Source organism: Cyprinus carpio, chromosome B8, assembly GCF_018340385.1.
Source record: "Cyprinus carpio isolate SPL01 chromosome B8, ASM1834038v1, whole genome shotgun sequence".
NCBI classification, from domain to species: Eukaryota; Metazoa; Chordata; class Actinopteri; order Cypriniformes; family Cyprinidae; genus Cyprinus; species Cyprinus carpio.
In genome coordinates this window covers 17,787,427-17,804,973 of record NC_056604.1, presented here as the reverse complement: position 1 = coordinate 17,804,973, position 17,547 = coordinate 17,787,427, and the positions used below count along the sequence as shown (strand labels likewise).

The 17,547-nt window shown below is 35.3% G+C and overlaps 2 protein-coding genes across 3 annotated transcripts; one reads left to right on the top strand and one right to left on the bottom strand.

Moving 5' to 3' along the window:
• Positions 1 to 1,356: 1,356 nt before the first annotated feature.
• Positions 1,357 to 5,184, bottom strand: LOC109046997 (kazal-type serine protease inhibitor domain-containing protein 1-like). The gene is made up of 4 exons (XM_042729017.1): positions 4,535 to 5,184; positions 3,375 to 3,535; positions 2,216 to 2,363; positions 1,357 to 2,105 (listed from the first exon to the last, which is right to left on the bottom strand). The coding sequence occupies exons 1-4, from the start codon at positions 5,034 to 5,036 to the stop codon at positions 2,020 to 2,022; spliced, it is 897 nt and encodes a 298-aa protein (XP_042584951.1). The 5' UTR covers positions 5,037 to 5,184; the 3' UTR covers positions 1,357 to 2,019.
• A 1,987-nt stretch (positions 5,185 to 7,171) lies between these two features.
• LOC109092106 (DBH-like monooxygenase protein 2 homolog) lies at positions 7,172 to 17,515 on the top strand. 2 transcript variants are annotated; one of them, XM_042729007.1, is made up of 14 exons: positions 7,172 to 7,314; positions 7,462 to 7,691; positions 11,514 to 11,660; positions 13,337 to 13,489; positions 14,019 to 14,099; positions 14,185 to 14,337; positions 15,430 to 15,532; positions 15,623 to 15,789; positions 15,870 to 15,958; positions 16,090 to 16,186; positions 16,341 to 16,400; positions 16,795 to 16,925; positions 17,018 to 17,126; positions 17,212 to 17,515. In XM_042729007.1, the coding sequence occupies exons 2-14, from the start codon at positions 7,635 to 7,637 to the stop codon at positions 17,350 to 17,352; spliced, it is 1,488 nt and encodes a 495-aa protein (XP_042584941.1). In that variant the 5' UTR covers positions 7,172 to 7,314; positions 7,462 to 7,634; the 3' UTR covers positions 17,353 to 17,515. The 2 variants fall into 2 exon arrangements, with proteins under 2 accessions (XP_042584941.1, XP_042584940.1); XM_042729006.1 differs by lacking the exon at positions 7,172 to 7,314 and having other exon boundaries at positions 7,326 to 7,691.
• Positions 17,516 to 17,547: the final 32 nt, after the last annotated feature.

Sequence of the window (17,547 nt, the reverse complement as noted above, 5' to 3'; positions counted from 1 at the left end):
ACTTAAGCACGTCCAGTAGAGGTGTTTTGAGTTTTCAGAGTGTTTGGTTGTATAAGGCAAGAGGAAACGGCTCTGTCCCAGGGTGCTCTCAGTCTGAAATGATTTAGACCATACTACAGGCTAATTGCTTTAACAGTTGACTGCTGGGTGGAAGTCATGCAAATGGACCCTTAAACCACATGTTGTTACATTTGGTTTGTTATGCACACTGTTTTTGGTGTTTTCACAGAACTATTGTACAGTACATTAATGTAAAATACCATAAAAAGTTCTCCAATCCTCTGATTAGAGGTTTGAAACAACCTAGTGTCAAAATGTGAATCTTTTACACATTTTAAATAATGTAGCATCTAAAATGTAACCTAAAATTACATGCAGAGCTGTTAACATAATTATTCTGAGTTAAAGGCACCAGAAAACATCATGAGAGGGCATGTTATCCACGACCGTTCTGTTAAGTACAGGTCTCTGACCACTAAAAGGTGAAATTGATTGGTTAAGAGATGTTTACTGTATATCAATACGTAGCCTGATAGCGTTTGTTGTATTTTCATCAAAAGAAGTCCAACCTGTATGCACATGTACAAAAGAATAGGATCCCTGCTTTTGTGTCCTAAGACAGGAGATCATAAAGATATATTAAAGCCAGCTGTGTGCTCAACTGCCTCACCCAGATCTGACACACACACACACACACACACACACTCAAAGAAAAGGCTGGTAAAAGAGGGATGCCACATGTGGAAACATACATAAACTCAGCAGCTGATACACATTCTGCTTTGAGTAGAAACGGATGGATTGTGAAGAACTTTGCACAAGAGTTTGCACAAATGTCAAGCACATATTAGACAGCAGCAAGTTCTCAAACAACAGCGGCCTTTCAGAGAAGATAAGACTATGCATTTTAGTGATAGGGCCAGCAAGTGAAGGTCTTGAACTGATTCATTCAGGAATTAAACTTATGGTTGCATCTCAAATTGCATACTCCTTTTGAATAAGTATTACTTTGCGACTGTTGAAAAATTCTATAGCATGAATGTGTGTAGTATGAATGTCTGGATGTACTACATTCGTCATGTTTTTATTGTCCTGTGACCTACCAGCATCAGTTGTGTTGCTTCAGTGCTATTCAAAAATCCTCTCCCATGGCTTCATGGGATAGAAAAGTGTGAATGGATACTATAAATTCAGACATATTACTCACACACTGTTTTTCACCTACTATATAGTAGGGACCTATGCATATTGATTGAGTCATTGAATCATTCATTCAGCAAATAAAAAAAAAAATCGCTGATTCATTCAGGACAGCAAATGTTGTTTAGAAATGTATAACAATAATTTTTCTGTGGCGTTGTTTGGAACTATTTTATTTATTTATTTTACTTTTTTAGATGGACAATGTAACTAATACTGTTGTGTACCTAATGTATAAGTTACTCAATTTGAATTCTTTATTGAGCTTTTGTATAAATGTTATACTTTTTTATAAATACAATTACAGCTTCTGCAATTAACTATTTGTGAAATGGTCAGTTATAGCATTCCATTTCAGTATATTCAAAATGTTATATTTATAACACATAAAAAGTAAGGTTTAGAACTGCAATTATAATATGAAATTATCAAAAAAAATGTATTTTTCATGATCGTGCAGCTCACATTCAAATTTCACAGTTCTTCATGTTTTGTCATGTGAAACAAAAGAGACATTCAGCTCCAGTAGCTACTCTCTGTACTGAATTTCAGAGCTTCTAGCAGCTTCCAAACTACTCCCATTCTCTCATTGTGTGTTTTTCATCCATTTTAGAGGCCTGTGCCACTGGGAATTTATTTAAGATTCTTCCTCAACGTCTCCATGTTTGATTAACCAGATGTAGAAAAAGCTCTGGAGGGCGATGTTTTTTTTTACAGGCTTACTTTTTTTCAGTCATTGCTTGAGTGTCTTCTTGCCATGTCTCAAATCGAATGGCTAAAAGTAAAAAGACATTGTTTTTCTTCTGTGGGATCTGAAGTTTAGTAATAATCCCTGTCATAGTCCTGCAATCGGTCATAGCTCATCATTTCATTCAAGTTTTGTTCCAGATAGGTAGACATCTCATCTGGGTAAAAAAAAAAAATTAAAAAGATTTTAAAACAGATTATACTGTATGTAACGCTAATGGAACAGGAAATATTACTGTAGGCCATTAGCTCAGGGTATAACTTTTACCTGGTGGCAGGACTCCTAAAATTGCTGTGGCTGAGACGAGGCCAAGCTCATTTCGAGCGATGCACCTGTATGTGCCAGAATCCATCTGACTGGCCTCTTCGATCTGCAGCCAACTGGAAAGTTCATATTTCTGAGGGCCACCTCGTGACTACAGGAAAAACGAAGAAATGGAAAGGCTGAGGTAGATCCTAACATACTTTTTCCTATCTACTAAACTACAAATTCTTGACAAGCTCATTAATAACTTTAACCAACGTCCCAAATCTTGAAACCATAAACACCTGCAGTAAACCATTAGACATGAATATTCCTATAAAATCTGCTGACTTTATTCACATTTTTTGCACTTACTTTGTGGAAAAATCTGTGTAATTCAGTGTAATAGATTTCAGCATGGTATCATTTGCCAAAATAGGCAAAAATGAAAATGTACTTTCTCAGGCCATCCAAGATGTATCCAAGAGTTTGTTTCTTCATCACAAAAGATTTGGAAAAAATAGCATTATATCACTCGACAATGCATCCCTTGCAGTAAATGGGTGCCATCAGAATGAAACAGCTGATAAAAGCAACACAATAATCCACAAGTAATCTACATGACTCCAGTTCATCAGTTAAGATCTTATAAGATGCATTTATTTGTAATAAAAAAAATCCATCAAGACATTTTTGCTTCCAGCTAAATATGTGTGTCCTCTATCCATAATATTGCTTTCTCCTGTGAAAAACTCGTCTTGTCTAAATCAGGAGAGAAATATGCAAAACAAATCAAATCCAACAAACAAAATTCAAAACAGTTCTAAACAAATATGTCAGTGGATTTTGATGTGGGAGGACAACAGAGGAAGAAGAAGTGTTATTATGGATTATGAACTTGTATTTTTGACCAAGCAACAATTAAATGCCTTAATGTTTGATGGACTGGAGTCATGTGGATTATTTGTTGATTATTGTGAAGGTTTTCTTTTTTTTTTTGTCTTTTTTTCAGCTGTTTGGACTCTCATTCTGATGGCACCCATTCACAGCAAAGGATCCATTGATATGCAAGTTATGTGATGCTAAATTTCTCTAAATCAGTTCTGATGAAGAAACAAACTCATCTACATCTGTGAGGCCCTAATCAAGGTTATATATTTAGTTTATGTTAGAAGTACTTTACCTGAACAGATATGTGGGGATCATCACCAGGTAAAATGACCTCTTTTCCATCTTTCCTCCATTCTACTAGCGCCATGGGAAATGCAAACACTTCACAGAGAAATGCTATACTGCTGCCCGTTACATTTACCAGATTATGCGGCGGCACCTTGATGATGGGGACTATCAGAAATAGAGAGAAAGGGAAAAAGTCATATCAGGGATCACATTCAGAAACCACTTCCCATGTCAGTCCAACTTAGAGAGCTGTTTAAAGGTCATAAATCTCATCTTTAAAGTCACTGGGAAAATTATAGGGGCCAGGTCCAAAATTCCCAAGTGCTGGCAGCCCAGAGAGAAAAACACTCTTGAGATAACACTTCAAATCACTTGTGAAAGAAAATAAGAAAGAGACAAACAAAACAAACAAACAAGTAAAAAATGATATAAAGATGCTGATTAGAGGAAGAAAAACATTTGTGACATCCCTGATTATGAAAAACAAATAAATAAATATTTGTTTTAAGATAAAAGTTTTGAGATAATGTTTATTCCATGCATTAAATAATAATAATAATAAATATTAGTTTGAAAAACACTTGGGATACTCCATGTAAATAATTACATAAAAAATTAAATATGTTGGGTGAAAACATTTATGTTCTATTTATTAAAGAATGAAAATTAATTGATATATAAATAAATACTGTTTAGAAAAACACTACTTAACCATGTCTATTCCATGTATTAATGAAAGAATGACAAAATTTATTTCAATATCAAATTAAATTAAATAGTGTGTGGACAAAAACACTTAATATAACATAACATAAAACGTAACATAACATAAGGTATGTTGAACATAATTCCACTATAAATAAATAAATAAATGCTGCTTAGAAGGGGAAAACATTTGAGACACCTCTCTGATTAAATAAATAAATATTTGTTTAAAAAATGATGTTTATTCCATAGAAGTAAATACTGGAGATAGCTACTTTTACTCCATGCAAATAAATAAATGTTGGAAAAAACACTTTTAAAACATTAGTAAAGTATGCATTTGTTAAAGATAAAATACTGCTGGGGGATAACATTTCCATGTATTTAAGAAAGAAAGTGAAATAAAGAAACACCTAAATAAATACTGGTTGGAAAAAAAAGCTTGTAGGCCATTCATACCTGTCCTGCACGGCCCGTCGCTCACATTGAGTCCAGGATTAGAATAAGCCGCTTCTTTATATTTGCAGATATTCATGTAAGTCTGTCCGTCTGAGCCACACAGAGGTTTCTGGAACAAACACACACACTGAGCTTCTGCCTCCTCTGCGTCTGCTCCATCCGATCGGTCCAGTTTGCACTCCAGGTTCTCTCCGCACAGTCCATAATAGATGTTTCTCTGGCCGAGGTCACAGGTCTGTCCCTCCAGGTTGGCGCACTGAGAGCAGCAGCCGCAGCTGTCCCGCACCAGCCCCGCTCTACAGCCCAGCGGCAGCGGGCACAGCTCCGGCACACACTCCTCACAATGCTGCGTCCTGTTCCCCTCGTCAAACTCACCCGTGTCTTTGTAATAGTCAAAGGTGGCCAGATCCTCGTCCATGTAGTCATCTTTGTAATTTGGGAAACCGTCTGCAGGTCTGATGCTCAGAACCAAAACGGCAAACATAACTATGTGCATTAACATCGTGAGAGCTTATGTCTCGTGGCCAGGCTATGCATGCAATAAATGCAACTCTTTCCCAAAAGCTGCGGCGTCATCCCCGACTGTCGTTCTGCGTGTCTCTACTTCAGCCTCTCAGCCTCTGAAACCATCTGTGGCTAAAAGAAAATAAACACAGCTATCCTCCCCCACTCCCGCGAACTCACCGCTTCGTCCTATTGGATGCCAGAGGAGCAGGAAAAAATCATGGTGAATTTTTGGAGTTTATTAGAGGTTTACGAAACAATAATTTTTTTAACGAGTTTAAAAGAGTGTATAAAAAAAAGAGTGTTAAAAGAGTGTATTTAGTACAGCGGGCGAATACTACATATGAGTATATGAAATAATCGCATTATCCGTGCGCATGTAATCGAAGTAAGTGGCGTCGGTCATTGGTGTGGAAACTAACCTATAGTTACTGTTAGTTATTTTATAGTTCGTTCTTGGAGTGAACCGGCTTTAAGTGTGCCACCCAAGCTACTGGGTCCACATTTACTTTATTAGCTTTCTGGCGTTTTACAATGACTATGACTCCCTCTGTTGATAGGCGTCTATAATTAATTAATAATAAATTAATAATAATTTTTTACTTTAAAAATAATTTAAAAGTAATTAATAATTAATTAATTACACAAATTAAACAATACCACAATGCATTGAAATATTAATATGCACTAAGTTCAAAATATTGGTCAATGCTAAACAAAACCATTACCCTGAACGACAAAACATCTACTTCAGCTTATATTGCAAGCAATTAAATGGTGACCTATTTCAAACAGTGAACTTGTCCAGTAAAGTTAATCACAATAATTCACAACATCTATTTATATAAATAAATAAAATCTAACAATAAAAGTTTTTGTTTGTTTGTTTGTTTTTTTCACTGAATGACATGTTTTTGTAAACCACCCCAAAAGGGTAAATTACCAAGCATTTCAGAGCAAAAAACTCACTTTTCTGCAGCACCACACGGTCTTCCAGGAGCCATTTGATGATATCACAAACTGCCAAATGACTCAGTTTTTATATGATTTCAGAATAACTTCTTATTCCTGTGAAACTGAATGACCTCAGACAAACTGCATTTTTGGGACAAAAGTCCCCTGGTTATTTAAATACAAAAAATAAATTAATTAATTAAAATTAAATTAAAATAAGCATAGTTCTTTTAATATAAAGGACTATATTGTTTAAACTTGGCATTTTATATGTTTATGGTAAAATCAAAGAACATTATTTCCCCCATATTTTGACATTTTATTGTCACAAAAGTTTTTTGAAATATGAAATTAGACAATTTACTTCTATTTAAGATGTTTTTACATATTTAAAAAGACTTTTGTATATGTAATTTCTAATTTGATGCAGACACCAAAATGGTGACATCTCACCTTTGACCCATGTAAATTATTCCTAACATAAACAATGGATATATGCATAAAGAGCCATGAGCAGAAAACTTTTACTTTATGATTCACACACATGCAACCAAGAATCATCAGCAAACCAAGAAGACTCCCTTTCACAACTACAGGAAAAATCACACCCGCCCCACACACACCCTTTTGTCCTTTTAATATTTGGTTTTCATTGTATATGTGACCCTGGACCACAAAAGCAGTCATAAGTAGCACAGGTATATTTTTAGCAATAGCCAAAAATACATTGTATGGGTCAAAATTATAGATTTTTCTTTTATGCAAAAATCATTAGGTAAAGTAAAGATCATGTTCCATGAAGATATTTTGTAAATTTCCTACTGTAAATATATTAAAACTTAAATTTTGAGTAATATGCAATGTAAGAACTTCATTTGGATCATTTTAAAAGCGATTTTCTCAATATTTTGATTTATTTGCACCCTCAGATTCCAGATTTCCAAACTGTTTTATCTCGACCAAATATCGTCCTATCATAACAAACCATACATCAACTGAAAGCTTATTTATTCAGCTTGCAGTATAAACCAATGGTCAAAGAATTGACCCTTATGACTGGTTTTGTGGTCTACGGTCACAAATCATTAACTCCAGTCCTGACCTCTGCTCCTTTGATGTGAAGATACTGAAAGGGCAAAATATAATTATTTACTTTAGCTTATGTAACATCATTAAATAATCCATCTCTGTCATAGTCATAAATGTAGTAAATTCTACTATTCTGTGTTTTCTGTTCATTACAGCTCTAAAATAAATATTTGTTTCATAAAGATTAATTTTTGGTTCACCAGAGCAGAGTGAGAGGAGGAGAACAGACTCAGGTGAGGAGGGGTTACAGAGGGCTGTTAAAGTGACTACAGAGCAGTTTCACGTCCACTGCCTTCTCAAACATCTTACTAAGACACTGTCTGACAGATTTTGAAAAGGAAACATGGTCACATTATCTCTTGTCCTGCTCTTGCTTTCAGTCCAGTGGTCCTGGGCTCAGGAAGACCCTCTTCTGCCTTTCTCTGAACACCTGGACTCTGAGCACAAGGTGCGGCTGAAGTGGGGATTTGATGAGATCAAGGGTACCATCTTGTTCGAGCTCACGATCAACACCAACGGCTGGGTCGGTTTTGGCTTCAGCCCCAAAGGAGGAATGACTGGAGCCGATGTTGTCATTGGAGGAGTTGGACCCGATGGCAGTTACTTTACGGTAAAGACTGATAACCGTCACAGTGATCTTACAACTCATTTAATATTGTTTTGTATTCTATATGATATTTTGTTCTTTATGTTCTTGATTTTTATTTATATTTAAAATTTTGTATTTTTTTTTTATTTGGGTCTCCTAGTCTTTCACATCATCAAGACTGATAACTGACAATAAGTCACTTAGGGACTGCAAATGCAAATAATCAAAATATCAGGTCGGTATATATATATATATATGTCTATATATATATATATATATATATATATATGTATATGTATATATACTGTATATGTATATGTATATGTATGTATATGTAATGTATATGTATGTATATGTATAGGTATATATGTATATGTATAATAATCAAAATATCAGGTCTGTATATATATATATATATCTTTCCAGTTGTGTTTGTCTTGGTGTGGAGGTGAGTGGTGGTGAGCAAAAGACTAAGCCTGTGCTAATTATCCAAAAGACAAAAGCCAAATATAGTTAATTTGTCTTGCTAGAGCTACCGCGTAAGTTAGCTAAAGCAATAGGAAGTCTAAGAGGTTACACCAGTGCGCGTTCTTTCACTGCATGATTGAGTTTATTAAAATGCATTTGATCACAAAATTCAAGATATGGGGGCAGAAATATACAGGTGCTGGTCATATAATTAGAATATCATCAAAAAGTTGATTTATTTCACTAATTCCAATCAAAAAGTGAAACTTGTATATTATATTCATTCATTACACACAGACTAATATATTTCAAATGTTTATTTCTTTTAATTTTGATGATTATAACTGACAGCTAAGGAAAATCCCAAAATCAGTATCTCAGAAAATTAGAATATTACTTAAGACCAATACAAAGAAAGGATTTTTAGAACTCTTGGCCAACTGAAAAGTATGAACATAAAAAGTATGAGCATGTACAGCACTCAATACTTAGTTGGGGCTCCTTTTGCCTGAATTACTGCAGCAATGCGGCATGACATGGAGTCGATCAGTCTGTGGCACTGCTCAGGTGTTAAGAGAGTCTAAGTTGCTCTGATAGTGGCCTTCAGCTCTTCTGCATTCTGGGGTCTGGCATATCGTATCTTCCTCTTCACAATACCCCATAGATTTTCTATGGGGTTAAGGTTAGGCGAGTTTGCTGGCCAATTAAGAACAGGAATACCATGGTCCTTAAACCAGGTACTGGAAGCTTTGGCCCTGGTGCCAAATCCTGTTGGAAAATGAAATCTGCATCTCCATAAAGTTGGTCAGCAGCAGGAAGCATGAAGTGCTCTAAAACTTCCCTGGTATATGGCTGCGTTGACCTTGGACCTCAGAAAACACAGTGGACCAACACCAGCAGATGACATGGCACCCCAAACCATCACTGACTGTAGAAACTTTACACTGGACCTCAAGCAACGTGGATTGTGTGCCTCTCCTCTCTTCCTCCAGACTCTGGGACCCTGATTTCCAAAGGAAATGCAAAATTTACTTTCATCAGAGAACATAACTTTGCACTACTCAGCAGCAGTCTAGTCCTTTTTGTCTTTAGCTCAGGCAAGACGCTTCTGACGCTGTCTGTTGTTCAAGAGTGGCTTGACACAAGGAATTCGACAGCTGAAACCCATGTTTTGCATACGTCTTTGCTTAGTGGTTCTTGAAGCACTGACTCCAGCTGCAGTCCACTCTTTTTGAATCTCCCCCACATTTTTGAATTGGTTTTGTTTCACAATCCTCTCCAGGGTGTGGTTATCCCTATTGCTTGTACACTTTTTTCTACCCACTTCCCTTCGCCTCTCTATTAATGTGTTTGGACACAGAGCTCTGTGCTCTTTGCAACGACCTTTTGTGTCTTGCCCTCCTTGTGCAAGGTGTCAGTGGTCGTCTTTTGGACAACTGTCAATTCAGCAGTCTTCCCCATGATTGTGTAGCCTACAGAACTAGACTGAGAGACCATTTAAAGGCTTTGCAGGTGTTTTGATTTAATTAACTGATTAGAGTGTGGCACCAGGTGTCTTCAATATTGAACCTTTTCACAATATTCTAATTTTCTAAGATACTGAATTTGGGAATTTTCTTAGCTGTCAGTTATAATCATCAAAATTAAAAGAAATAAACATTTGAAAAATATCAGTCTGTGTGTAATGAATGAATATAATATACAAGTTTCACTTTTTTAATGTAATTAGTTAAATAAATCAACTTTTTGATGATATTCTAATTATATGTCCAGCACCTGTATATAGTTAATCAGTGTCATGCGAAGATCTTTCACCAAAAAGCAGCATTATTACAAATGTGATATTCATTTTATAAAGCAGTTCCATGATCAAGAATTTAATATTAAGACACTTATATTTTAGACACAATATTGACTGTTTTTGCTCTATTTTGCCAACAAATATAATTCCAATTTGCATCTCTGATGAACATGACGCTGTTTTGTTCCTAAATGAATCAACTGTTTAAATTATTCGGTTCAGTTGCAATGACTCACTATTAACAGTAAATGCATTTCCATCTCCCATTATTCGCATTAACCCTTTTTCAAAAACCACCTCAAGCGAGCGTAAAAACAATTTTGCGAATTAAGGCATTTTAATTTTTTATTTCATTATATATATTTATATTATATATATATATATATATATATATATATATATGTATATATAATTTCAGACATCAGTATTCAAAGTTTTATGTTTAAAATATCAAAACAGTATGCATTTGTAACTGCAGGATAAATACTGTACATTTATGTCCCGCATTAAACAGTGCATCTAAATGTCCCTTCTAATGCAGCTTCTGTGTTTTCTCTGCATTGCAAAGATTCATTTTGTCAATACTGATTTCACTTCCTTGGTAAAAGCCCAAATGATTTTTTATTCTAATTGACTGATTCAGTTTAAGAATTTGACTGAAAAGATGATGCACACTTTAAGAATAAATGGCTTTATAAAGGTAAAAATGCCAATAAAAGGTAAAAATCAATTTAAACTGATTGGAAAAGATTAATTTCTATCACTGCTGTGAACTGATCACCACACAGAATATGAAAAACTTTAGGAGTCAGCTGTCCATGGTAGCCCTTAAGATATCAGCACAATAACACTCAACAAAATATCCTCTAATTATCGTTATCAATAAAATCCTAGAAAATATTGATTGAAATATTTTGTCAGTATCACACACCCCTAATATATTTATAATGTTTTGTTTGGAAAGAAAATTAAAATAAATATGAGAAGTGCCCTTTTTTCCACTTGAGCCCCTGCTCCTCAAAATGTCTGTGCACGTACCTGAGTCACATTTAATTAATAGGGATGTGGGCCCAACGGTATTATCAATATCGTGGTATCATGACAGTTTATCAATTATCACTTGGTCTTGATATCATCGTGGTCACATGACGATATGAAACAATGGCAAAAAGAGTAGTTTAAAGCAAAAATGATATACCTATGAAATATTAATTTTCATTTATTTTACAGTAAAATAGTTTTACTATTACTGTCATATAATATAAAATTGTTGTTGATGTTATTATATTCAAATTTGTTTGGCTTCCTAAAACACCATTGTGAATGTAATTTTTTTTATTATTATTATTATTATTAGACCAATAAACTGGATTTTTTTTTACTAGATATTCTAACATATGCAGATGCTGGTAACATTAACCTGATATTAATGTAAGATCTCGAGAGTCAAAGTGTTAAACTGATAGCCCAGATTGGAAACTGCAACTAAAACTGTAACTACAGCATTACAAAAACACCTGTTGCTACGCATGCATACATGCTACATTTCTCTTTCCTGTTTTTTTGGTATTCAGGACCGTCATGCTGGGGGGAATTCAATGCCTGTGGTTGACCAGCAACAGAACTACAAACTTCTGTCTCTGACTGAGTCTGATGGGAAAACAGTCATGAAGTTTCAAAGGTCTATCGATTCCTGTGATAAAGATGATCTACCCATCACTGTGAGGCTGTTTAACCATTTTTCTTTTAACTATTCTTTACAAAGTAAAAGTAATTCAACACCAGCATGTATCCATCCCCATTCATTGTTTGTTAGATGTACTCTGCAGTTTTATTCAGAAAACAATGACGGTGGAACCAGTATGAGATTTTGACATATGACATATGAAACATATTTGCTAATAATAATATCAAATGGTATAAAATCGATTATTGTTATTTTAGTGTTTATGCACATATAGAATAAGTTTTTTTTATTTAAATTAGATTCTATAATTTTTAAAATTTAAGCAAAAACAGAAAGAAAAAAACTTTCATAGCTTTGTAAAAGCTTTTTTCATTTAGCTTTGTAAAATTATGCTCCAATATGTACAAGAAACAGAAACATCAGTCTAAATGAGAACGCAAATTCACTCTCTGCCAGTGGGTGGCGCTTATGGTGCAATGGCGTTTAGCATTTCCTGGGTTACAGATGTAAACCTTTTTCTTTCCGGAAAGGCCATTGTACACTTCAAGGTCCTTGCACACTGATTCCGAAATTTTCGTTTGCGTTTTTTCTTTTCTTTTCCATATTCGTCATCTTTTCCTATCAAAATGCTTGCTGTGGATGCGAAAATGCAGAAAATCGAAACTGATTAAATTTTTTTTATGACAGACGAAAGTTTCGGAGGCCCCAGAAACTTTCATCCGTCATACAAATAAAATAAATACAAAATATATTGGACCAGGTTAAATTTTCTGCATTTTCGCACCTGTAGCAAGCATTTTGATAGGAAGGGATAACGAAAACGAAAAGTACAAAAAACGCAAAAAATTTGAAAAATGTAACATTTTGGACTCAGTGTGCAAGGACCTTAAGAGTGGCTTCTGTCTCATCCGCATTCAGCTATTTTTAGCTATACAAAAGCACTCGATTTGCTGCTTTGATTTTGCACAATTGGTATTTTGCCAATTATAATTATGAACACACTGGTTTGTAGTGCAAATTTCCATTTACTGGACGTTGTTATTCTATGTACATATGTACAGATCTATGGTCAGTTCTCTTCAGAGATACATATAAATATAATAATACAAACCTCCACCCCCAATTAAATATTTAGCATTTTCTTCCAGTAGTATTTCACGCATAGTGAACAGAGCTGCTCTGCCTGCTGCCTCTTTATGTTCGTCTCTGTAAAAATTGTATTGATTTTTGAAAGTGCCATATAGCCCACCATGAAACTGGTAATCAGCCCATGCCTTATGGCACTGCAAAACAAAACCAGCAATGTAAAGGAATCCACACAATGTTAGGCCCACTGGGATCAGGGCATTTCTAAGAACTCCTACGTACTAAGTATCTGTAACTAAGTAACACACTGTTGACCTTGTTTGTCAAGGAGCTCTCAGCTGCACTTCAGAAACACTCCCTAAACTGAAAACATCGACTGTCTTTTAAAACTGAAATTCTAGATCAAATAGCTAAAAAAAATTAAAAAAAAAAAAATATATATATATATATATATATATATATATATATATATATATATATATATATATATATTATATATATATATATATATATATATATATATATTTATTTATCAGTGGCATTTAGCTGCAGTGTGCATGTTGCCAAAGAGCTTCTCATTTCATGTAAATGATCAAGTAAAAGTGATTTTAATTGCATGATCAGGATCTCGCCATGAAGCTGATCTATGCGTACGGACAGACTGATGACATCACGTACCACAGTAACCGAAGAGGCACAAAGGAGTTGAACCTGTTGAAGTACATGCCTCACGTCAACCCTCCAAACAGCAGCTTTTTTGACATAACAATGGTCAATGTAAGAAAGATTTTTACTTTGTTGTTTTGCTGTTCTGTCTGTAAAACCAATTTTTGTTTCTGACATTTCATGAACAGCATTTAAAAACTATTTGAACATATTTGAAAATGTAATATATTCAGGTGAAGCAAGCTGAATTTTCATCAGCCCATTATTCCAGTCTCAGTGTTCATATGATGACAAGGATTAATTATTGTATTATTATTTTGTTTTTTATCACTTGATATTTCTTCATATGATGACAAAGCTGAATTATTGCATTAGGATATTTTTGATGAATAGTAAGTTCAAAAGAACAGCATTTATTTGAATAAATGTTTCATACTTTGGTCAATTTATTGTTTCCTTGTTGAAGAAAAGTTGTTGAAATTCTTACTGTTTCATAGCCTACTTTGAATAACCTAGTAGTTTACAAAGATTATCGTTCTTAAATGATTTCTCTCAATTAAGGAAAGAAGAAAACCTTTTCGAAGTGCTAGTAAACGTGTACTTTCACTTTACATGTTGCTTACATTTACAATCATTTCAGTTCACTGTACCAGCCAAGCAAACCTACTATCACTGCAAGATCATGAAAGCCAGGTTTGGTCCCAAACAGCACATTTACCGCGTGAGTTTATGAACTTAACACACACATTATCTATCCAATGATCTGTCAATCATCTTCATCTCTGACTTTCTTTCATTATTTCCAGATTGAGCCAGTGATCGAAAACTTTGACCTTGTGCATCATCTGCTGCTGTACCGCTGCCCTCCGACTGTGACGGAGCCGCTTGAGGCGGAATGTTATACTGGAGTGGATGGGGAGTGCATGGAGGTCGTGGCTGTGTGGGGAGTCGGTGGAGGGGTTAGTCTCACCTTTGACTAAGGTTTAAATCATTTTTATGTGAAAAATAATTTTATCATTTTATAATAATAATAAGTCATGAATTACTTGAAGAAATCGTTAACCGCTATGACCACATCGTTTAAAATCAGGAATCGGATCAGTTTGGTTCTTAAAGGGGTCATCGGATGCAAAATTCACTTTTACGTGTTGTTTGAACATAAATGTGTGTTGTCAATGTTTGTACACATCCACCCTATAATGATAAAAGTCCACTCAGTGTTTTTTTTTTTTTTTATCCCTATAAATAATATCCCCTTTCTCAAATCAAGCCGTTCTCAGCTTCTTGGCTGTGTGATGTCACACAGACCTAGGCCCCTTCCACAATTTTTGACTGACACCAGCATTTTACCTTAGACCTGTCCTGAGTGAACTGTCATCAGTCTGCCATTGTTTTGACACCAGAGAAGGAGTAGACAAGAATGTCTTTCCTCCTAAGTGATTGAGATGTTCTGTTGTTGAATGTAATAATGAACATAGCAGTCGTCATTTACTTCCGACATCTGAGCCGCTGAAGAAGCAGTGGGTTACGTTTGTTTTTGAAGGGAATGCACCCCAGGACTGCCTTAATGTGTTTATGTTCACACTAATCATTCGTGATCCAGCCTCACCTCCAGAAGAAGTGAGTATACGGTTAATGAATCTTTGCAAATCACCTTTCCTAATAAGGTGCTAGTTAGCAAGTTCCGTGGCTAAAGTAAACAGTCTCATGAGAACGGCTCGTCACCCCTCAGAAGAGAGGGGCGGGGTCACCAGAGCTCATTAGCATTTAAAGGAACATGCACTGAAATGGCTTGGTGTAAACAGAGCAAAAATTTTATTGTTTTACACTACTTTTGAGAAATTATAACCAAAGTATGTTATATACTTTTCACTAAGACCCTAAAGAATCATATCAACTTGAAAATGGACATCCGATGACCCCTACAGAACAGTTTTCTGTATTGATTTACTGAAAGAGGATGATTCATTTTCTGCTTTTGGGCCTTTTGAAAAAGTATTTATATGTAAAACTTTAAAATTAGCTTTTTAATTCAGTTATATTTTTTCAAGGCTTTTGAATTTCCTGAGGTGGCAGGACTTCCAATTGGCGGAAATGTTGGAGATTTTTTCTACAGGCTTGAAGTGCATTACAACAACCCCAATAAAAGTGCAGGTCAGTCAGTCATTTACAATGTGAAATACCACCCTTTTATGAATATTTCAGATTTTGACGTGATAAAACAATTCTTTCTTCTGTGCACAGGTCGAGTTGATAACTCAGGTCTGCGGTTCTACTACACATCTGAACTCCGTCTGCACGATGCAGCTGTTCTGATGACAGGGCTTGCGGTGGCCCCTGGGTATGCCATCCCACCCAAAGCCAAATCCTTCCTCACGTATAGCATGTGTGACACTGCTAATATTCCAAAGGTATGTATGTACAGTATGTTTATGTACTCACATTCTCATGATCAGATTCAGCACGATCAGTTGTGTTCTGTGCTCTACAGGTGCTGGAGACACCACATGATCTTCAGGTGTTCTCTGCGATGCTGCACACACACTTGGCTGGGCGGAAGGTGCGAGTCGGACTCTTCAGGTAGACGTTTTTAACCTAAAGAAATAGTTCACTTAATATAACCTGTGTGCATTTCTTTCTTCAGTGGTTCATGACCTAAAGTTACTGCAATTAATTGGTTTTATTTATTTTTTTATTCTTATTCTCTTCAGAGGGGGAGAACAGATCGATCTTCTAGTTGCGGATGAAAACTATGATTTTGAATATCAGGAAGTGACAAACTTAGGTAAAACTAAGACAGTGAAGTTGGTAAGTGCTGTTAAGTTTACAGGGATTTCAAGCATAAATATCAAATATATCCACTGCACAACACAAAATGACACATTTATATACTGTAATATTCTATATTTTAGTATGTAATTATTGGCAATAAGTAAAATAAAGAAACTTTTCGGTCTTTCAGGATGACAAATTGCTGGTGGAGTGCACCTATAATACTGAAAACCGAGACACACTCACATGGGTTGGTTTGCATTTACATAGAAGCTCATATTGGTTTTTCTTTAATGGCATGTGTCTTTAAATTTCACTGATTCTCATTATTAAAAGTGTTCAGAGCCTAGTGGATGCAAGGATGTTTTCATATGTTCTTGATATGTGTATGAGTGCTGCCTTTTTCAAGACAAGTGAAAGCTTTTAAAAAAAATAAATAAAATAAAAAGCATTACTGATGTATTTTATATTGTAGAATATAACTTCAGCCAGACCTTATTTCAGGCATTGAACCAAAAATCCATTCAAAATTGACTTCAGAAACAGAACCGAAATACATCATTCATATAGTGCTCTATTTATCTACTCATTAAAATAGATGAGAAAGATTATGGATGTGTAAAACTCCCTTTTTCTGCCCTCAGGGTGGGTTCTCAACTACAGATGAGATGTGTTTGGCCTTCATCTTCTACTATCCAGCTATGAATCTGAGCGGCTGTGCGAGCTTCCCTGATTTAACGTCTTTACAATCCGCGATGGGAGCAACAGATATCGAGTAATCTAATTGAAAACCCTTATTTTTAATACATTTAGCTTTTAAAATGTGCCCTAATGATTAAATGTGTCTTTTATTTGATCATTTTGCAGTTCTTGGCTCAATATAATGTTTACCAAGACTTGGAATGACACGACTATCAGTGAATACCAACAAACACTGAAGAGTATCGACCAGTTCATCACAGTTGTGAACTCACTTGTAAGTGCCCACACCTCCAAAATATCTGCTTCTGTTCTGACCACAGCTGCATTTACCTGACACACTTTTCCATTTGTATTTCCAGAACAATGCATCTTCATATAAAGGGACACTTCCTGATCTTAAAGTCATCCCACCTGCACCCTGCATAAGTGGCTGTGTGACCAAAAGTCTTGCTGTGCTATCGCTGCTCACATGTTTGGCAGTGCAGTGGGCTTCCTTTTGAAACACTAATGCAAAATAGCACTGATGTAACTTGTCTGAATGTCTGAATCATAAAGAGAGCAAAAACTCCTGGCTCACAGGGACTGAAAATTGAGCAAGCTATATGTAACTTCTTCCTTTTTTTTTTTTATAAATCATTAAATGGAAATGGACTTTACACTTTACTTTCATTGGTTTACTTGTCTCTTATACATTC